This window comes from Apium graveolens, chromosome 3 (genome assembly GCF_009905375.1).
Source record: "Apium graveolens cultivar Ventura chromosome 3, ASM990537v1, whole genome shotgun sequence".
Classification (NCBI taxonomy): Eukaryota; Viridiplantae; Streptophyta; class Magnoliopsida; order Apiales; family Apiaceae; genus Apium; species Apium graveolens.
Genome location: NC_133649.1, coordinates 84,022,808 through 84,046,358, shown reverse-complemented (window position 1 = coordinate 84,046,358; position 23,551 = coordinate 84,022,808). Strand labels below are relative to the sequence as shown.

The 23,551-nt window shown below is 33.7% G+C and overlaps 1 protein-coding gene across 1 annotated transcript; it reads right to left on the bottom strand.

Annotated features, from left to right (window-relative positions):
• Positions 1-12,047: 12,047 nt before the first annotated feature.
• Positions 12,048-21,132, bottom strand: LOC141712542 (1-acyl-sn-glycerol-3-phosphate acyltransferase 2-like). The gene is made up of 11 exons (XM_074515515.1): positions 20,888-21,132; positions 20,367-20,489; positions 18,980-19,019; positions 18,812-18,885; positions 17,739-17,798; positions 15,748-15,825; positions 15,444-15,602; positions 14,340-14,465; positions 13,942-14,034; positions 12,681-12,767; positions 12,048-12,572 (listed from the first exon to the last, which is right to left on the bottom strand). Exons 1-11 carry the CDS (start codon positions 20,966-20,968, stop codon positions 12,366-12,368), a joined length of 1,128 nt encoding a protein of 375 aa, XP_074371616.1. The 5' UTR covers positions 20,969-21,132; the 3' UTR covers positions 12,048-12,365.
• Positions 21,133-23,551: the final 2,419 nt, after the last annotated feature.

Below are 23,551 nucleotides of genomic sequence, written 5' to 3'. Positions count from 1 at the left end.
TGCCTGAATGATAATTGATTGAGACGTCGTAATCCTTGATTAACTCTAGCCAACGTCGTTGTCGCATGTTAAGTTCCTTCTGTGTGAAAATATACTTCAAGCTTTTATGATCCGTATAAATCTTACATTTTTTGCCGTACAGATAGTGTCTCCAAAGCTTCAGTGCGAACACAATTGCTGCTAGTTCGAGATCGTGCGTCGGATATTTCTGTTCATGCGGCTTTAACTGTCTGGAAGCATATGCGATCACGTTTCCATGTTGCATCAAAACACATCCGAGTCCTCGATACGAAGCGTCATTGTATATGACAAAGTCTCCTTGATCATCAGGTAAAATAAGCACAGGTGCGGTTACTAGTCGATTCTTCAATTCTTGGAAACTTGCTTCACATTTCTCGTTCCATTCAAACTTTTCATTCTTTCGCGTCAACTTCGTCAATGGTGTGGCTATCTTTGCAAAATCTTTAACGAATCTTCTGTAATAACCTGCTAATCCCAAGAAACTTCTGACTTCCGTTGGCGTCTTTGGTCTTTCCCAATTTAGAATAACTTCAATCTTTGCTGGATCCACTTGAATTCCTTCAATACTGATGATGTGTCCTAGAAATTGCACTTCCTTCAACCAAAATTCATATTTTGAAAATTTCGCATAAAGTTGCTCCTTTCGTAACGTCTCCAATGTCGTTCTTAAGTGTGCTGCATGTTCTTCTTCCGTCTTTGAATAAATCAATATGTCATCAATAAGTACAATGATAAACTTATCCAGGTACTTCTTGAATACTCGATTTATCAAATCCATAAATGCTGCAGGTGCATTCGTCAGTCCAAAAGCCATCACGAGAAATTCATAATGTCCATACCTCATTCTGAACGCAGTCTTTGGAATATCTTCTACCTTGATCTTTAACTGATGATAACCTGATCGTAAGTCGATTTTCGAAAACCATGTTGCTCCTTTCAGTTGATCAAATAAGTCGTCAATGCGAGGTAAATGATATTTATTCTTGACAGTTAACTTGTTCAGCTCACGATAATCAATATATAGTCGCATGCTACCGTCCTTCTTTTTCACGAACAATACTGGTACACCCCATGGGGATACACTTGGCCTTATAATTCCTTTGTCGATAAGTTCTTGCAACTCCTTTGCTAATTCCTTCATTTCAATAGGTGCCATTCGATATGGAGCTTTCGAAATTGGTTCAGTCCCTGGCGCCAAATCAATAGTGAACTCGATCGCTCGATCCGATGGAAGTCCTGGAAGTTCGTCAGGAAAGACATCGGGAAACTCACAAACTACAGGAATATTTTCAATCTTCGGACTTTCTTTGTTGGTATCCAATACATAGGCTAAATAAGCTTGACATCCTTGGCATAGCAATCGTTTCGTCTGCATCATTGTTAAGAATCTTTGTCTTTGCTTTTCACCTTTAAATATTACCGTTATATTTCTTTCAGTCTGCAATTTCACTTTCTTATTTGCGCAGTCAATCTGAGCATTATTACTAGCTAGTCAATCCATTCCTAAAATAACATCAAATTCCCCTAACCTGAAAGGTATCAAGTCAACTGAGAAATGACATCTCTCTATCTCAATATCACAACTTGGGCATGCTTAATCTACCATAACTTGATCATCATTTGCTAATTTTATGACTAGCACTTCATCTAACCACTGAATCTCACAGTCTATCTTAGAGATAAAATCTTCAGAAATAAAAGATTTAGTAGCTCCTGAATCAATCAATACTAGAGCATTTACGGAATTCACAGGGAGCGTACCTGCAACCACATTCGGACTCTGTACTGCTTCATTCATTGACATGTTGAAAGTCCTTGCCCTGGGCTGATTTTGTGGTGGTAGTAGAGGTAATGCTAAAACCCTTGGAACGCTAGCGGCCATTGCAACTCATCTGCAGTCTTTGGCGATATATCCCTTTCTTCCGCACTGGAAACAAGTGATCTCTGTCCTTCCCATCGGACATTCTCCAGAATAGTGTCCCTTTTGCTTGTACTTGAAATACGTGATATTTGGCTTATTGCAAATCCCAGTATGCTTCTTACCACATGTTCTGCAATCAGGTATAAAAGGTCGAATAAGTTTCTGCTGATTCGGGGCTGGAAGTCGATTACCCGTCCTCTGGTTGCTTTGTTCTGGTCTCCTGGCATTTACTTATCCCCGAGCTTGAAATCCCGGCCTTCTGTTGAAACGATTCTGGGAATTTCCTGGTCCCTTCTCTCTCTGAGCTGCTTCACTTTCACCTTCAATGATCATGGCCTTCTAAACAACAGCCGTATAAGTTGTCAGTTCAAATACGGCTACCCTGCTACGAATCCATGGCTTCAGTCCCTGCTAGGAATCTCTTGGCCTGCTTTTCATCCGTATCCACTTGCTCAGGTACAAATCTGGTCCAATTCAGTGAACTTGGTCTCATAATCCGCGACCGATAAGTTGTCTTGTTTCAGCTCCAGGAACTTGATTTCCATCTGGTTCTTCATGAAGTGAGGAAAATATTTCTCCAGGAAAAGATCAGTGAATCTATCCCAGGTCACCACACCTTCTCCTTCCAAAGCTTTCTTCGATTCCCACCAGTAATTGGCTTCGCCTTTCAGAAAGTAGCTGGAAAAATCTGTCTTCTGTTCTTCCTCAACTTTCACCAACGTAAAAGCCTTTTCTATCTCCTTCAGCCAAGCTCTGGCTTTTGTAGGATCTGTGGAACCGATAAATTTTGGAGGCTTTATCGATTGAAATTGCTTGAAAGTAACTGCAGGTGCTGCTAGTGGTACTTGTTGTCCTGGATGCGCGGCTTGCTGTAGCATTTGTTGTTGAAACTGCTGTTGTTGCTGCTGCATCTGTTGTTACATCATCAGCATCTGCTGTTGCATGAGATGAAACATCTGATCCATCTGGTTATTATCGTTTCGGCCCTCGGTAGTTCCGTTAGACGAGTTGGGCCGTGCCTTTCTTTTAGGTGCCATCTTCCTGATAATAAAACAATGGGTTCTCTTAATAAAAATATACTAAACAGGCGTTATGGAATGAAAACAGTCTTTATAATATTAATACAGCGTTAAAACAGTTGATATGGGGAAAGAAAACAATTTATTAAATATCTAAATGAATAAAACAGTGCGATGTTTAAATAAATCCTTTTTAAAATAATTTTAAAATTTGAAAACATAAAGGGTACAACTATATTGTAAATAAAACAATATTTCAAAATATGCAACGGTAAAACAATGAAATAAATGTAAATGCTTAAATGACTGAAAAAATAAAATAAAGAAAACTGTGAAAAGGTTCATCTTATATATATAGGTAGGACACCAGCTGCAGGTGTCAATGCTTGATACAAAAGTCTATGATATGTCAGTCGTACAACCACTGCTATCAGTCAAAACTAGTGGCTACACTCATACAAACTAGTGATACAATACTACGCTGCCTCTATCTACAGATATATACAAGATACAATATTCCTACATCTGCTAAGATCAGAATCCTGGTGGCACACGGCTCAGCTCCTCCTGCAAAGCCTCTAACACTGCCTCTATAAGTCTCATCGCCCTGCGGTATGCTGCCTCTGCACTAATGTCCTGCTGCCTCAAATCAGTAAGCTCCTGAGAACCAACCCTGTGGATCAGACGTAATCTCTCTTTCAAGATATAGTCTGGGTGAAGTGCTCGAACTGGACCGTCCGCCTGTGTCTCAAACAACCCAAGGATATCTCTACACTGATCCTGCCATCTAACCCTCTCTTCTCTCTCTGACTGGTACCGCTGATATGTAACTGTGTGATGCTACGAAGATCCGTGCGGGAATCTCGAGAAGGCAATTGTAATGGCTCATCTACTACTACCTCATCCATAAACTCTGGCTGCGGGAACTGGAATACTCCGGGCACAGGGGCATAAACAGCAAGCGGTGCAGGAAACAAAACAGGCTGCTCCATGGGTGCATATACTGGTGGCTCTAACTCAGGCTCCATCTGTGGAATCTCTGGAATCTCAACTGGTGGCACAGGAACCTTGGGCTCTAAATCCTCCCACTGTGGAATGTCAACCATATCAGGAATATCAAACATCGAAAACTCCAAAGGTGGAAAGTCAGATATCTCCAACTCAAAATATGGGAAATAATCAACAAAATCTGGTACCTCTGGTGGAGGGGGTATCTCTGGTGCTAGTCCAGGTGGCAATGGTGGAGGTGGTGGTAATGGAGGAAAAATCTCCACTGATACTGGGGCTAGTACAGGTGCTACCACTGGGTCTGTCTCGGTCCGCTCCGTAGATGATGACGAAGAAGCCATCTAATATATATAACAATAATAACACAAGAACAATCAAATCACAATCCTAAAACTCATAACTTCTAATCACATAAACAAATAATCCTAACACTCTTACTTCGATCCTATATGATCTTCCTATCTTATCTTAACTCTAATGTTCTTGTTTTTCAAGGGTTAAAACCTATGCTCTGATGCCAACTATAACACCCTCCAAATCCGGGGTATAGATTTGGGGCATTATTAACATTAACTACACACTAAACCTGCACAAGCGGAATAGAATTATGATAATTACCCCGAACTACTGCTACTCAGGATCTTTTAAGGTTAAGAGTTGAAAACAAGAACGACACACTAACTTTATTACAAACCCAAATAAAAACAATCTGTCTCAAGAACTCTCTTTGTTACAAAACTTTATTCTATCTACATTCTCACCACACAACTTTTATTCAAACCACACAAAACTTTTATTCAACCCAATATTACTAATTATCCTGTTAAACCTGACGCGGGTCTTGATGGGTTTCATTCTCTAACTTAACTGTAAAATAATAGGAATAACAATAAAAGGGGATAAGCCAAAATTGATCAACAAGCCTGCAACAATATATATAGTATAAAGAGGAAAGAATAAATGAACCGATAATCTGGTGGTTTGAACAACCATCTATTTATGTGTAGAATAATAATTTGTCATTGCTGGCGAATGCCAAATGAATAAGACTGGAAACAAGAACTAAGTATGCACTATAACCTGCTGATCAGTCAGGATACAGTGCGGATCTATACCCAACTACATAGACCCGACCAACATAAGGAGTACTCAGGCAACCACGGACTATTAATTAATGGTCTGGGTAAAACCCAGCCCGTATAGTAACCATCCAGTCCAAAGCGTAGCATCCGGAACAATCAGAATGCTTTTGATGTATTCCAACACCAGGATATATCAGAGTATATGTAACAAGGGTAAAAGTATTGGAATATGAATAGGGGATTTAATAAATTGAGAAATCAAAAATCGAAATGAAATAGAAACAAGAATCAATAATTGGGTAACAGTGTATATGAACAAGAATTATCAAAGTGTAACTGATATGGAAAATGGGGTATAATTCATTATTCTGAATTTAGAATATGGGAAAAACTTGCCTTGCGCGTACTTAACCTGGTTCATTCACCGCCTTCGGTTTCTAGCTTGATTTGCCTTGCTGATACCGAATCAATCAATCATCGAAAGATAGTCGTTTAGATAACTTACTACATACGCGTATCTCGAATTGATACTACATAACCCTATCAATCTACCCATACGTTTCTATCTAACTCGCATATATACATATATAATTATATAGCACATAAGGTTCACATAACCACGTAAAGCACATAGCACATAAAGCACATAATTGATTTTTGGACTTATAAATATTTTTAGAATCATTACTAAACTCATACCTGTATTAACTAACCCTATTTGATTTTATTATAATTTTCGGGAATTATTTGACTCGATTCTACCCCTCTTAGGGCCTATAAATCATTAACTATCACAAGACCACTCTCTTTCAGAGGAAATTATGATTTACAATTATTTTTATTGGATTCGTTTCATTTTTCTGAGTCTAAGGGTCTTCGTTTCACTCAATTCAGACTAACGGTTTAATTATTATTGATTAAACAAAATTTAATTAATTAATAAATAATTATAAATAATTAATTATAATTAAATAATCCTTAATTATATTTTTAAATAATTAATTAACAATTATTGTATTTTAAAATAATTAATACCTAATTATTAGGATTAATTACAATTTATTACAATTATTTATAAATTATTATCACTTACTCGATTAGATCGATTATTCACAAATAATCAATCAATACAATTAACTGATACGTTATTTATCGAATAAATAAATATTACTCGAATCATCCAACTCCACGAGCAACTACTCGTATAACTACGAGCTTCTCGCGATCCTCGAATAACTATCGAACTATTGTTAATATGATTATAGCTTATACGATTTATTAATCAATTAACTATCGGTATTTAATTATTCGATACGAATAATTATTACAACACTCTTCGAATAAATATCGTTCGATTAATAATTCTAACTTAACGAATCATTATTCGAATAAGTACGAGTTACTCGCAGTATTCAACTAATTTATGAATTATAATTCGTATTATTCGATTATTTTTAATCCTTATTTATTAATTAATTACCTAATTATTAATTAATTAAATAACTAATAAATAATTAGATAAATAATTAAATAATTAATTAAATAACTAATTTCGAATTTCTAAATTAGTAAAGTAATTTAGAAATTATTATTAATAATTTTCAAAATTTAAATCTAATTTTTATTAGATTTTTAGAATTATTAAAATCTGAGTTTGATTTTATACAATTAAAGAAATTAATAAAAAATCCAAAAACAGAAAAGAGAAACTGGGAATTGGGTTTTGAAGATCAAACCCGGGTCGTTTCCCGGGTCGAAACCGGGTCGACTCAGGTCACGAAGAACACCGGCTGCCCAGAAAACGGCGACGCCGGCGGCCCGATTCCGGCGAACCAATTCTGCCACTTACAGCGATGCAACGACGAATTTAATCGAGGGTTTTCATTCTCCAGCCTCCCAGGAAGCTCGTCCCACCGTTCTTTTTCATCCCCGTCGCACAGGTCGCCATCTCCAGCCAAAAACAAAACAATTCCGGTGAGCTGCAACTGAATCCGACGAGCTCGGTTTCCAGGCAAAACAGACATCGTTTGCTTCGTTTCTTAATGGGTTTTCACTCCAAATCACTCCAGGAATACAATTACGCCAACAACTTCGTCTAATAACCCCGGGAACCATTTCTCCGATCAAAATCATAATATTTCCGGCTCAAAGTACCGATTTCGTACACCAAAAATTACACATAATAGCTTAAAATAAAGCTTATTAACTCTACAATCTAACCCCTATAATCAAAATAACCTCAGATTCATAGAAAATTAAAAACGAACTAAAATAAAATTGTATAAACTTGAAACTAAGAACTAACACTTAGAACAATCGTTTGTTCAAATAAATAGCATAAATCGACTGTAAACAAGTATATACAACTATACCAAACATCAAAATCAACCCAGAACCCCATAATCAAAAACCCCCAATTTCAGTCCAAGAACCTTAAAATATAAATTGAAAATCTAAACAACAAAACATGAAATTGATGGTATGAATAGAAAGTAGAGATCAAGAGCTTTGTTTTGGTTACTCACATGATCGATTTGGATAACAGAATCATTCTCAAATCTGCAGTTGAATTCTCTGGATGTTCTTCACCCCCACAAATATTTTCTTGAATATTCTGATTTTTTAATTATAATTAACTAAATAATTAATGACAAATCAGGTATTTATATTTATGAAAATAATACCCCTAAATAAAATTAAGGGTCTAATTACACATCTAATAAAAATATTTGGCCCCAATTTTTATAATTTTTGGGTATTAATAATGATTTTTTAAATATTCAATAAATACAAAATAAATGTCAAAAAATCCCAAAAATTGTGAATATTACAAAAATGCAAAGAAAAATGATGTATGATAACTTCATGATCATATAAAAATAAAAATGTGATTTTTGTGAGGTTTTTGGTACCCGAAGGGGTCCGGAAAAGTCGTATTTCGCGAAAAAAGGTAAATTTGTAAAACATCTAGGGGTTCAGAATAACGATATGGTATAGGTTATTTTTGGCAAAATAGGGCCAATGATTTTTTTTGAAATACGGGCTTTTAAAATACTGTTTGAGCTGTTCGGGTTTTGATACAAAATATATAACTTATGATAAAACATTCAATAAATATCCAAAACACGTTCGGATCAAAAAAGACAACACGTAGCACATAGCAATTAGAGTTTAACGACTCAACACAGTTAATCACATAATAATACACATAATTTATCTTTATTATAATATAATACAAGCGTAATCTATCGATCGTTACACTACACTTCTCTCTGAGATATGATCAGGAATTGATCTTCTTCTAGAGTTTATCCCTTAGCTTGAAGACTGTTCATAGAAAAATCCTACAGTCTAATCTAGTTAACAATTTTACAAACTCAAGGAATACAATTACAAAATAAAAATATAGATTATCATGCAACTTATTCTTAGGGTTGTCAATATGACTTTGTTTGTTATATACATGCATATCTTGCACAACAACTTGGGTTCTACTTGGATTATATGTATTGTGTAATAGTATTGAAGTATCATAAATGTAATGTTGAATGGTCGATTTGTGCAAGTATTAAGCTTTTGTATTATGAATAATTATTGGAATGAATGTCTCAGTTTTGCAATGAATGATGATAGTATAGCTTCTGTGTTGTGAAATGATCGGCCATAAATGCAAAAAATAGAACATTTTTACTGTAAATAAAATAGAGCATGACAAAGCATACATTGGCAAACATTAAAAAGTCATGGTTTAAACAGATAGATAGGTCGGTTCACAGGGTAGTTGTTTCACCTCATTACATAGTCAAGTAATGAACATAGTTTGTTCTTACCAAAAGCTAACCGTTGACTGACCAACAACATTACTTGATGACAAAAGAAAAATTTAACATTTAAGGACACTAAGTCTTCTTCCCCACTTGCTGCTATTTTTTAACCTTTGTAGCTTCCAATTTTCATAAAGATGTAAATTTGTGTCCCTACTTCTCAACATATGATTCAGCCTCAATGTCTAAATGCCCCTTTTTATTTTTGAACTTGTGGTTGAAATGGTTTTAAAGTTCCTCCATGTGTAGCTCTTAGCTCCTGAATTTTGATTCCACCAATTTTTCTCAAATTCTTACTATTTGACCCTTCATCCAAGTCACTTGTTGCTTTTTATTTTCCTTTCACATCTTTTGGCTTTTGATTCATCCTTCTTGTTTTCTCTTTCATTTCTTTGTGCATTCTGTTTTGCTTCTTTCTTCTTTTTTCAGTCTCATCCTTCTGCAGAATCTTATTATGTTAAATTTTGAGGCCTCTTATAAGGTAATAGTAGGGCTTATGTAAGATATATACCTTAGCCTTACCGGACTTAGTTGTGTGTCCCTCAGTCTTACAATAATTACATGCCAAAATTAAGTGATGTAATCTGTAATTTATCAAAATATGTATATAATTTTAAATTTTGGCTAAAATTAAGTGATGTAAAGTGCAATTCACTCCGATAAGAAATGCTACTCTACTAGATTATTGGATTTATCACAAGTTGCCTTGTTTCGAGTCTCTCCCCAACACGTACTCAAAACCAACATCAACTTTTGTGTCAATACCTTTCATGTTGAGTAGACACTAGAGTCAAAACAAAATTTAAATATTCAAAAAAAGCAACAAAAAATGTGAAATAAAATAGTAGCAAAACTGAACAGATTTCAGAGTTCCGAGACTGCACGAGTGTGTTGTGTCTTGGTAGATAGAAAACACTGCTCTGAGTTTCCATGTCCATGTCTTGTATTAAGAAACATCTCTGACCTTATCCCCATGAAAATTCACATACTTGCACTAAAAATTATATGAGTGGGCTCCCAGGAGGACAAGATAAGTCAGCCCTGTTTGCTTAGGTACATTTATCCACCTGCAAAATGACAACAATATTTACCTCTCGCCCCTAATTCTCCAATATTCGACGGACCCTGTGCTATTTTATACCGTACTCCACAAAGATTGAGATGAGGTAAAAAAAAATTGGGTGTAGTATTTATAAACCCTACTGCCCAGCTACTTGACTTACAAACAACCAAGATTACCTATGAGCTGTTTCTCAAAAGTCTATGTCCCAGCTATTCGTGCAATAAGAACTTGGTCCATGCTGTTTTTAAGTTAGATTTACAACTTGTTAGAGTTTTACCTCGGTCATAATTTTGTATTCGGTGTTAACTTTTATATTAATGTTGACACGGTGCTGTATTTTTACAGTATGCTTATATGTATACAATTTGAGTATATATTCTAACAAATTTCGGGAATACGAAAATCAAATCCAGAATTTGAACGACAAGAGATAAAGAAAAGAAAAGAGTTTGAACGTTGAAAAAAGAATTACAAGAAAACGGATTTTTACACTCGGCGGATTGGTAGAATTTTTTTATAATGGACATGAATTCCTCACAACGTACTTAGTCCGTGACGCCTTTGCTGCGAGAGAAATTCAGTAACAACGCGTAAACCCCTAATTTACAACCATCCGAAATAAAGTTGGAGCATATGAAATCGTAGGTCAGCTAGAGACACTGCATATTGCTTGTCTAGCTCAATGAAGCTTTAAATTTGTTAAAGAATTTTAGTTAATGCATATGTGTGATTTGTTTTAACTTTCAGAGTAATTTCTGCCATCAACTTGTGTCATTTGCCATGAAAAACAAAACATTAACATAACCACACAATCTATTTAATTATATTTATAATATATTACAGTACATAATTCTATTTTATTTTTGACAGAGGGAAGCAAATTTGTTAAACATGACTTTTTTAATCGTGTAAAAATCGACTAGCCAGGCTAAAAGTCAAGACTATCCAAGGCAAATTTGTTAAAAAGCAAATTTTATTTTTAATCGTAGGTATAACGGAGAAAAGGGGAAGATGATAATCGTGTAAAAGTTACGACTAGCCCGGATATCGTTCGTTCTGTCGATCCCAGAATCCGGGAAATTACATGATGTTAAGTAAACATTATGGATCTGGCAGTTAAGGAAAGGAGTCTCGGAGGCAAACTAGAAAGGGACAACTTGAGCCATAAAACTGACAATTCCCATCAACTGTTCAAGACTTGCACGCTCTTTACCTTCTAGGGAAACCAGTAACAAAAATTGTGCATATACTTTTACAAGAGACAGTAGCAAAAATAGTGGTCATATTATTCACGAAGCAAAAAACCTATACATGATGATAAGGGAAGAACAGAGCAGTTTGATGGTGATAGACTACAGACAATTGAGTTAGTTCCATCGACACATGATTTAATTGCACATGAGACATGATTAGCGGAACACATTACATTATTATAAGTTCAGGAATGTAAATAACACAATCATTGGTAGTCACTGCTGCAGTACAGCCTTGACATCATCCAACTTGTAGAATGAGTGTCTTTTTATTCTTATTGCACATGATCTTCTTTAGCTGAATTTATATTCTAGTTAATGTACCAGCAGCTTATGAGCTCAACTTGGACCTACATTCTGCTTTCAGATTAATCAAGACTTGGAGGTACACCGACCTGGGATTGCGAAATGCTGGCTTGCTAAGTCATATGTCAATTCAATCAAAGGCATTTCATGAATGAAAGCATCGGCATCTCAACATCGTCAATCCAGAATATCTTGCTGCTACTCAAGTATATGTTTAGTCATCAGGCAAAACTTTTGCAGAATTCACTTCAGTACTTATGATTCATTTTATGTGTATTTTCATCAGTTGGACAAACAAACTGTAATGACATTAGCAGTGCTCTATTAAGTCCGATCAGCTATTTTTCTCCTTTTCAAATGCTTCTTAACTTCACAACATCCAAACTTTTCTTACAGATTACAGATTATTTACAGATTCCAGTTTCGTATTCTAACCAGAGTCATAGATATTGCAGTTACATGAAGAAAATATATGCACTTACAAATTTTGACCCAATTTTGGGTTTAGAAGATAAAGCTGACTTCAAAAATTTCAAAAAATAAAGTATGATTTGCTACATTCACGAAAAACAGTAACTGATAATATCAAGCTACAGTGTTCGATGTTCCTGGACCCAAATACTAAATGTATCAACAACATGAACAACTAATTAATATGCCTTTCCTACTTTTTTCTAATTGTATAATTATACAAGGTCCAATATTTCCATCCCTTGAGGAGCATAAAGTTGTATAGCGCAAATATCATATTTTTACAATGATAACTACAGATGACGAAGTCAAAAGTATTAAGGATTGAACAAACCTAACCAGGTAACTATTGTCTCCTCTAGCTTAGTATATGAAGGTTCTCTCCCACTATTGGCCTTCACTGGGGTGATTTTGCATGTTTCGAGGGCATTGGACGGTTGGAACGCTCTGATTGGGAAAATTGAATCAGTACCTGCATAAGAACCGTAATAATGCCTAGGCCAACTGCTGAGAATGCAAGACCCTTCCAAGAAGATAGTATTGAGGACCACTGGAAGAATTTTAAGGCCCCAAGGATGAGAAGGCATGCCCAAGAGATCACAACCTGTTTAGCAGCAAGTGTTAAACCACAAATACCAATTGAATTACCCATAGGAAATTGAAGACTGATCAGAAGGAACATTGGAGTTGAATAAAATAATATTCATGTTACCACAAGAGAATTCAACGGTCGACCAGTGTCTTGCAGTTCCCCTTCACCAAACTTATCATTAGCTTTATGTTTATCCAATAAATTATCCTAGAAGAAAAAAAAAGATCAATGAAAGTACTTGCATCGAAGTCAGGTAATTACTCATACAAACTACACTTCGGATTAAAATACTCAATCATTCTGTCACTGTGAAGTGACATACTATACACACACTATGGATAGGTACAGGCACAGACATCACACAAACACATGCATATGGGTATAATCATACATAATTTCCATTTTCTGTGTTGGTTCCAATTTCAGCACTTGGATAATTAGAAATTCCAGTGAAAATCTTTTAATATTGCTCGATGTGTCCCTCAAAAATACTTAAATTTTAAGCAGAATTTGTGATTATTAATGATGTTATGCAACATTTTGTAAGAATATATATTCTATAAAGAAGAATCACATACCTCCCTAAAAATATAACAAACAACAGTAATATTACATCTTCGTAATTCAAAATTTTAACGTCTAAAAGCAAGTATGTTATTAATGTCAGAAATGAAAATTTGATGTTGTACAAAGTCTAGCAGAGTTTAGTTATCATAGATCATGAAAATTTATCTTCATCAAAGTATAAGCTCAATTTTGATGATCAGAGTCTGATAACTGAATCCCACAAATTCAGGAGAGATATGTCAGTTTCTGAAGATCAGGACTGGCAGCTGTTGATCAAGATAATGAAGGCAATTACATTTTATATCTTGTAATCGATAGAGTAGTTGTGTACTATATAACCACATAACAGGTTTACATTGTATGTATTCAAATAGCCATATTATTCTTGTAACCTAGCAGCTCTAAAGAACTCAGAATTTCTTATCAAATTCTATTAAAGTAATCAATAAAATCTGTTTGTTCTTCATATATTATTTTCTGATTATCAAAAAGCACACACTATTGTGTTCAACTCCCCTTCTACAATAGTATTTACTGAACAACAATTAATACCTTGGAATGGGGTAAGGAATAGGCTTAAAACAGGCTTCATGTCAAACAAATTAAAAGTAAAAGAATATTGGTATGCAAGAATCGGTAGGATGATTAGAGTTCAATAGTAACCTAGGAAAACAATAAAATTGTAAGCAGCTTCATCAAAAAAGATGCATGTACCAACTTGTGTGCAGCACATAGTCTATGTCAAGCATCAAGAAGATCTTCAGATCCTAGGCAGGCGAAAAAGCTAGTGAATAAGAAGAAAAAGAGTTATCACCTTGATCACGAAGGAATCCTTACACCATTGTGCAACAGAATCATCTGTTTTAGGTAGATCAGTCATCAAGTGCCGCTTGAGGTGAACATGCACCTGCGTAAAAGGAAATAAAGGTATCTTATATTCTTAGACTTGTGTGTCAACTTTACCAGTTGAGCTAACATAACATTATTGTATCTGCGACTCTGCGTACTTTTTATTACTTATGTCACTTTTAGAATGCAAGCGCTAAAAGAAGTTAGTTCTTACGAAAGAAAAGAGACTTTTTTTTTTGCCGTAAGATAGTACTATTCTGATTGTAAAAGGTTCTTGAGAATCATATCAAATGGTTAACACCGCCACCTATGCAACTTATTTATTAAAATGAAGATCAAGCTATCCAGGTTCTTTTGACTTACCACAGAAGATTGGCCCTTGAATAGTCTAAGCATAGTAGGCGGAGATGAAGTTTTGGGAATAGCGAGGGTCACATCATACACAGCTGGAACAAATGGACGCATGTGAGTTACTGCTGTAACAAAACCCTGAAACAACAGCTTATACAGTTAAATGTTTATTTAAAAGATCTTGCAAGGTAAGTTGAGCTAGCAAGGTGTATCGACCTACAGAAGAGATCTCATGAAAGAGATGAAGAGGCACCGGCCTGTGCTGCTTAAGCATCATATCATGACTCAGACCAATGATATATATGTCTATATATATATATATCAGCATGTATGGAGCTTCTAAGATTCAATATAAGTTGACATAAGTGCTACATGTTATATGTTCCTCCATGTAACAGGAAGAAATCTGTAATCCATAACATACAATCAACAACAATACATACATTTGATTTTGTAAAGGCTATTTTACATATCAACTTGCTGATGCCTGGTTGGTGCATGTGTAGTTCGATCATGCTTGCTTCTTCTTAGGAACTAAATAATAGCTATTAGTCCATATCTATACTCCTCTCGACAGACTGAGCAGGATGACGCGCATTCAGAAATATTTACAGAAAATCATAAACTTTCAAAATTCTTTCCTAATAGTTTTAAAGGCTAAGATGAACTATGCAAAAAAAAAAATGAACAAAAAAATATCTTGCTCTATCCAACACTAGTGTTTCCTGTTCATGCCCAATTACGCTTTGTCACAGGGGAGAATAGATGTTACTGAAGTCCCACATTTTTTACTTCGTAGTATACGAATTAAAACAACGTAAAATTCACAAGATGGTGATAACTAGTCTTTATATTTAACATATCGCAGTTATAAAGATGCAGACATAGTGTAGTAAAAACAGGATTGAAATAAAGATGATAACATGTATTTATTTAACTAGTTGCCTGTGGTAGCTTATAGCTAAGCTGCCTATAATAAGAGAACTTCATAATTTTAGCAGCTAAAAGTTATTTATCTAGAAAAAGATAATACGATAATATGCCAATATGCTAAAGTTGTTATCATGATGCATACTGACAGAGGAAAGTATAAAAACATGAGGAACAGAGCCCCACCTTAGTTCGAGGAATCAAAACATTCCTAGGAGTAGGCAATCCCATTGAAGATGCATATTCCTGAGCAGCTAAAAGTTTTGCCTGTGTAAAGCGTGTACCCTCGACAAATAGTGCCAGCCAAAAAGCATGTGGAAAATCCCTTAGGCGTTGAAAACCCAACTGTAGGAACAAAATCCCATAGAAATTATGAAAAACAATTTAAAAATCTACAACAAAATGTTAATAATATTAAAAGAACACGGAAGGCATTAAGGGTAACTCTACATGGTACAAATATTTCAACTCTATATTTATACACCCATACCTTCAGCGTATTTTCATCCTTGGCCCAGCTCCTTTCAAGAAAAAGATACTCAGAGAACCACATTGACCAACCTATGACCTGCAGATACAGCACTAAACTTTAATGGCTTTATCCTGAGAGGCTCAGGTGATTAAGTTGGAATAAAGAGTATTTAGATAATACATGTAAAAGGACAGAAAAAACATGAATTACTTGATCTGAAACCTTAATTGTCGAACATGTTTTTGAGTAAACAATATGGGACACTTCGTTAAGATTATATAGAAATGAATTCTTTTTTTCAGTTTCACTTGACTAACTCAAGCTTCATTTTTCACCCCAACTCCAGCAAAAAATACTTGGAACTGATGTGGGATGCTTTCACATCTCAAACTAGTTCCACAGATCACACAACCTACAACATACTCTCTAAGTCTAATGATCTAATTGATCCACTTGCATGGGTTAGGACATACAAGAACTCATGACTCCATCGGGTATCTAAAACTTACATAGGGGCAGAGACAAGAACTTATAGGCGGAAAACTTTATGTTACAAAATTTTAAATGATAACAAGCACCGCTACCTTTCATAAACAATAATAATCAAATCAAGAATTGATGAAACAATTTGGTATTTGTTATCAGTACTTGATTTTTACATCCTGGTATTATTAAGTGATATATCCATTAGATTTATAATATAAATCATTTTATTTATGACAGTCTATGGAAATGAATAGGAATATACTCCCTCCGTCCCTTTCAATTGTTTACATTTTTTAGAGGGTCTCCGATACGCATTTTAAGGTGCATATAAATTATAGTTTTGTAATTTTTTTTTACAATTTTGTTTCTTGAATAAAAATTAAAACATTCAACTTTTTTGTTTTTCTGAATAAAAATTAAAACATTCAACTTTTATTCAGAAAAAGAAAATTGTAAAAAAAATTTACAGAACTATACTTTATATGCACCTTAAAATGCGTGTTGGACACTCTCTCAAAAATGTAAACAATCGAAAGGGACGGAGGGAGTATTACCCAAATAGGGAAATAATAACTTGATTATATGTTGTGTGGTCTGATAACATTTAAGCATGCATGTTAAGCAAGACACCGTTGCAAATCTGGAGAAAATTCACAATATGCAATGTTCCGCTGTGTCCCGCTGTGGCAGGCAACTAACTCCACCTCACATTACTCGCCATGCTTTCTAGCAGTCCTTATTTAACTATAATTCATACTAACGAAAAGAGTTAAATATCAAAGTAGTCACTGAAGTGAAGGCCATATATCACTTCCTTCACTAATCTTAACGGGGTATCATTTTGATCACTAAAGTCATATAAATATCAAATAGATAACTCTAAAAATGCGATTATAAAGTAAATATTATCATATGTTATGTTCTACACATTTTTCTTCAACGCTACTATAACCAAATGAAAAGTTGTGAACTCTAGTATTTTAGATAATATATCTAGATTTAAAAAAAATTATTTACTATTTATTTTAAATTTTCTAGTTATTTTATCTTACTTTATTAAAAATAAATAGTAAATAAAAGTTTTAAAATCTAGATATATTATCTAAAATACTAGAGTTCATAACTTTTCATTTGATTATAGTAGCGTTAAAGAAAAATGTGTAGAACTTAACAAAAGATAATATTTACTTTTTCGTCACATTTTTGGAGTTATCTATTTGATAATTATACGACTTTAGTGATTAAAGTGATACCTCGTTAAGATCAGTGAAAGATTGATATATCACTTTCACTTTAGTGACCAATTTGATATTTAACCCCTAACGAAAATAATGGTCACTATGAAAATCGAAGTAAATATTATGTCTATTGCCAAGTAAATGAATGGTTATAATACTATTGAAACCTAGGTTTAGAACACAAATGACCGCAGGCAAAGGACAATGTTTTAATCAAGTACATATGTTTTAAGAACGTTAAAATTATAGTAGAAATTACATTCAAAATGAATTTCAAGCACTTACAGGTAGAAATTTGGATGATTTCTTCATAACTGCCAATGCACTACCAAGGCAACCTGATCGCTGGTGTACGAAACAATAAATATTAGGGAAAATGCATATAGACAAAAAAAGAAATTCTATTTTTTTCTAAATTAGAAAACATTGCAATTAAATTTCGCAAGAAGCGCGTCTTATTATTTATAATGTTAGAAACTTAGTTAATTTGCCTAAATTGGAAAAGGATTTTGAATAAAAATGCACATAGAACATAGCAATTTTTATTATGCTAACATACATAGTTGAATTAGAGGCATAATACCATGCATGCACACAACATCAAGGTATGTCACATGTGCAAAAAGGGTGAAGCCAAGAATTTTGGTGCAAGGGGAAAATTGCTTGCCACTAATAGATATGTTTCTGTAATTTCATATTTGATTCATCTGATTTACATAACACAGTAGTATAACTTTGTAATAGAAAGCAAAATAATATTAAAAAGGTTATGATCGAGAAATAAAAAAGAAGATAAATGAACTGATGTGTCCATTATGTGTGACTGTGTGTGCAGAAAAATAACTGCCAGATAAATCTGTGGCTTAGAGGGATAAGGACCTATCCTACAAAAAGACTCTTCTTGAAACCTCAAATACTACTCCCTCCGTAGTCCGTACCACAATAGTAGTCTTTTTTGAGAGAATTTTTTTTCCCACAATACATGTCCACTTCCAACTTCCAATGCAAATATGTTGACATTATTCCAAAATTACCCTTTTTTTAAATTGAATAACAATTAATGAGGGGTGAGTAAGAGTCTACATTCATGCATTTATGATGGGTATAAGTGGAAATGTATCATTAAATTAATGTTTTATTAATATTCGTAAAAAAAATGAAAAGGGACTAGTATTGTGGGACAGATGGAGTACATGGCAACTAGATTATTTCTAACAAAATTACACCTACCAAAGTACTAAATAGAATTTGAGAGAGGTTGTATCCATTATCAGTTCCTACCCCGCATCTATAGTGTGCATGAATCTGCATGCATCCATGCCACGTGTGTAAATGTAAAAGATAAAGAAAATAAAAACCTGAGCCAAAATCCAGCCAACTAGCCAGTCAATGTCACTTTTGTGGTTGCATATGACAAGAGCATGTTCTTTTCCTGGAAGATTTCATAGCATACATTTAAATTTAGTGTTTAATCATTTCCGTACAAAATACACCATATTACATAAATCACAAACTGACGGCCTTACCCATTAATTTTAATGTTTCAGGATCTGTATAAAGTTGAATCTGCAGCCAGAAATATTACAATAGTCAAAGGCCAATATCATCAATTACAGATTTCAACAAAGAATTGCATAAGAAGTTTAAAGTGCATGCATGTCACTAAAATGGTTTCTTTGCCTAATGTACAAAGTGTGCCTTCTTCACATAGGTACAGTTTCTTTCATATAAAAGCAATAACACATTATAAACTGAAGGTGCAAATGTGACCTATAGGATATGAAAGAGATATAATGTACATAAATTTTCAGAATATGAAAGAGATGCGGTATACAAATTTGCCGAATACGCAAAGTATTACTGTATTAGTGTATCAGGTCAACTATTAAATTGGAAGAATTGTATCCAAACCAAAAGAAAGCTTTTAAATTACTTGAAAATTAGTTTGCCACCCATGGGCAACACTCGACGATGGGACATAGGAAATAAAAGTCTGGCACATTTTAGGCCAAAAACAAGCTTAATTAAAAAAAATTGTGGAGTCTGACACCAGAATATATATCCATGTTGGAAACTTCCAGCCGAATGCAGGTAACAAAGGTCACATTAACGATACAACATCTAACACATGGGAATCTTCAGGTGCTTGGAGCACAATAAGCAAATGACCAGGACATATCAAGTTCTTGTCACTCATCTAATATCTGATGCAAACTCTGATTACAAATCATAATCTGACATTTTCAAATGCACGTTACAAGGTTTCTCAGTGGAAGTATTGTACCAATCCCTAATTTGGAGTTTGGAATTTGTAAACTATGACAAGGGAGGCTGGATTACATATAATTTACATGTCTTTGTCACTAATGGCATCTTGGCCAAAACAAAATATTGCCAATTTAGAAGAAAGAAGTAATCCGAGAGTAATGCCAATGAGCTTTACAAATCGATATAGGTTTTATAGAAACAGATCTCTACAACCACAGTTTATAGGGAAAAAATCAAACGCTACTATTCTGCCTATTAGCTTAACAATGGCCGAGTGATATTTGTAAGCTCACACGCATAGGACAAAAAGGAAACGTCAGTGACTACTTGAGTGACCATCACCTCATTTAGGGAAAAAAAATGAATTAATTACTCCCACAAAAAATATCGGGATTAGGGTATAGCCTTTTCCTTAATAAGATGCAACATCATGCCATAATGGTGAGTGGTAGCTCCTTAGCCTCTATAGCTGTATAGAAGTAATATACGAATGCATAAAATACTCCAAAGACAAAATTCAAATCAAACAACTCAGTGATCGATCTCCATGACTAATCACACTGGGAACCTAGTCGATCTTCCAAAAATAGTGGCAAGAGGCAACAACTTAAATAATCACATAAATTGTAGAGTTTTCGAAATCACCTTAACTCCAGCCCACCAATCAATGAGCCAAATAAGTTCCAGCCACAACAATTCGGCCACCACTCTATTAATCTTTCTATATGCATTCTTCGAAAATGGGCGCACAAGAACAAAAAAGAAAGCCTGAATGAAAACATAACAAAAAGGCTGAATAAAAATTCACACAAAAAAATTGTGAAAAATAAAACATAAACTTGTAGCAGCAAACAAATTAGTTTAGAAAAACCTGAACACAATCACAAAAACAAATGCAAGTAACTGAAATTCACAAACACTAAATAACTGAGCTCGCAATTTAATTCGAAAATTAAGCGTTAGTTGTTTCTAAAATGAAGATTTAAGCAGTAATTACAGAAAAATTAGTTACGAGAAGAGGAAATAGAAATGTAGAAATAAACAATGACTGCTTGGTCTAGCGGTATTTCTCCGGGTAACGGAGAGTTCGAAACTTGTCAAAAAATAAGGCGAGTCCGTGAATTGTTTAAGTATGAACAAAAGGAAATGTAGAGATATATATATACCTGAATGAGATTGACGACTAGACCAGAGATAAAGAAGACAACGCCCACCGGAACCACAACAACTGCTGCTGGAATCGCCATACCTGACACCACCGCGGATATATCTACTGTCTATGTACGAGAGAGAGAGAGGTAGAGAGAGAGAGAGAGATTAAATAAGTAACGAGATCGAACAATTGTTTTTATGAATTAAGAAATGGTGAAGGGACCAGTAACCCAGTGTTATTATTAGCTTCTGTATTTAGGACTCTTATGATATGCATAATCCCCCCCCACCCTCACTTAAATCTCGATTTTTCTTTTTTTCACTCTTATGAGAGATAAATTTTGCCATTGTAATTTATTTTTTTTATCGAAACTAACCCGCAATCGTTAACTTTCGGATGTGCATTGGTTATTCTATGGATTCACGGTACTCTATGAGTTTACGCAATAGTATGCAAATCACGTAAACCAAGATAAACCGCATTTAAGTGATATGCTCTGACGACTCAGGAGACATGATCATAAATTCTCCTCTTATGAAATTCGAACATGTGACCAAGAAAATAGTTATCATTTTTTTAATCAACTGAGTCAATTCTTGCGGGCTTGTAATTTTCTTTAAAATTTAACTGATTTTCAATATTCAATTTAAAAATTAAAATAAAAACTTCAAGAATAGTAACATTGATTATAAATTAAATAAATTCTCAGCTGCGATAACAAATAATTTAAACAAAAATGGTCTACATGTATAACTTTAACATATAAAAGTTGAAAATTGGTGTACAATTAAATATTTAGGTGAGCTGAGTTTTGTAGCCGAATAAATGAATTTCAAAGTTCAGAGTTAGGAGTGCAAATGTACAATTGTTTTCTAAACGGTAATCATGATCGTATTAAAATATACGAGGACTCACCGTATTATTTTAGCATGAATTGCATGCGACTCCGATTATGCAACTGAATAATTTTTGTTTTTTTTGCTAAATAATGCAACTGAATAGTTGGTAAACCGTTTTCCGGGTTTCAAAAATAGAAAAAAAAAGTAAGGGTAAAGTAATTAAAGTAATTTTACTTTCGCCGAGTTCCTGATTTGGGTTTTAAGAAAAATGAAAATAAATAATAATAAATATAAATTTAACATATTTTCATTCTAAAACTTACGCTCCAAAAATATAATAAAAGTATTTTATTTTCTAATTATTTATTTCCTTTTTAAAAAAATTTCGGGAACAACGCCTAATACAAGTCCGTAACATTTTTCCATTTCACAATTTGTATTTTTTTTTGTCGGATACAGTTTGTACATTGTTGTTAAATGTTAACAATGGCTATTCTTTGGCACTGTTGGACAACATAAATTGTTGAGGAGAAAGCATTTATGGCATTAATTTGACTGCAAAAGTAGATATAGGTGGGTGGGTAAAAGAGAAGTCCGATGACGAAACAATAATTCTGGGTTGGCAAACCCCCCCCTCCCCCCTAATTCAACTTTGTTCGTTTCGCCCAAGTTACCTACTCACATCTAATCGTTGCCAAAACCAGGAAATTGTCGATCTCGGCGAATATGACAACTTATTTGTAGTCGGAGTCCATCGGCTCACGATCTCGAACGCAAACTCCGAGGTCGTGTACAAGTTGAGTTTCGACTGTCTATTTTAAACTGAGTCGATTCAAGTATGTATCGAACCTAACGGATCTTATTTCAAAATTTAAAAACTCAATTTGATTCGAGTTTGAACTTGAATTCGTTTGTGATAATATTAAATTAATACTAAATTTAATTTTATTATTTATAAATTGAAAATCAATTATATTTCTATTTTCTCAAATTTTTATATTATTTAAATACCCCTCGTGATATGTATTAATATATATCAAATTTAATAACATATATTAACTACATCTAACTCATCAATTTTTTACTAATAAATATATATTTATTACTACTCCATTATTGTATATTAACAACTTATATTTATAATTATATATGTATTTTTATAAGTATAAACTAAAATTCTAATATTATTATAATTTTATATATTTATTATTATCGAATTTAATATATCGTATGAAATATTTTATTTATTCCAAATACAATACAAGAATATCTATTTCGAATGAAAAACAAATACTATATTTTTATTTAGATACGTATAATACTTTGATTATAAGTTCACAACACACACGCACTCTTGTATCAAATTAATTATCGTATAACTCATTTTCACACAATTAACATTCAAATACATACATACATACATATATACATATAAACATACATACATATACACATACATACATACATACATACATACATACATATATACATACATATATACATACATAAATACATACATACATACATACGTACGTACAAGATATAAGAAACTAAGGTAACTAACATAAATGAACTCAATTTTTTTATAATCGATTAACATGATCTTGTCATATAATGAATTCCCATATTATACAGTAACATTTATGAAATTTAAAAATTTTAAACACATTCAAGTACATCTCTTACGAAAATACAAAATTGAAAAGAAGTGCATCTCACATCATACCATATTTTTCAATTCTATAACATGTATAGATTTTATTAACATATGAGTTTTGAAAATGGTTCTGTCACGTATTAGCTATAAAATACCAAGGCCGAAAAAACTCATTCTTATA

Coding starts and splice junctions, on each gene's coding strand:
- LOC141712542 (XM_074515515.1), bottom strand. CDS start 20,968: ATGGCGATTCCAGCAGCAGTTGTTGTGGTTCCGGTGGGCGTTGTCTTC. Junction 20,490..20,887: donor TAGTCGTCAATCTCATTCAG/GTATATATATAT, acceptor GTTTTCATTCAG/GCTTTCTTTTTTGTTCTTGT. Junction 19,020..20,366: donor ATTGGTGGGCTGGAGTTAAG/GTGATTTCGAAA, acceptor TTCTGGCTGCAG/ATTCAACTTTATACAGATCC.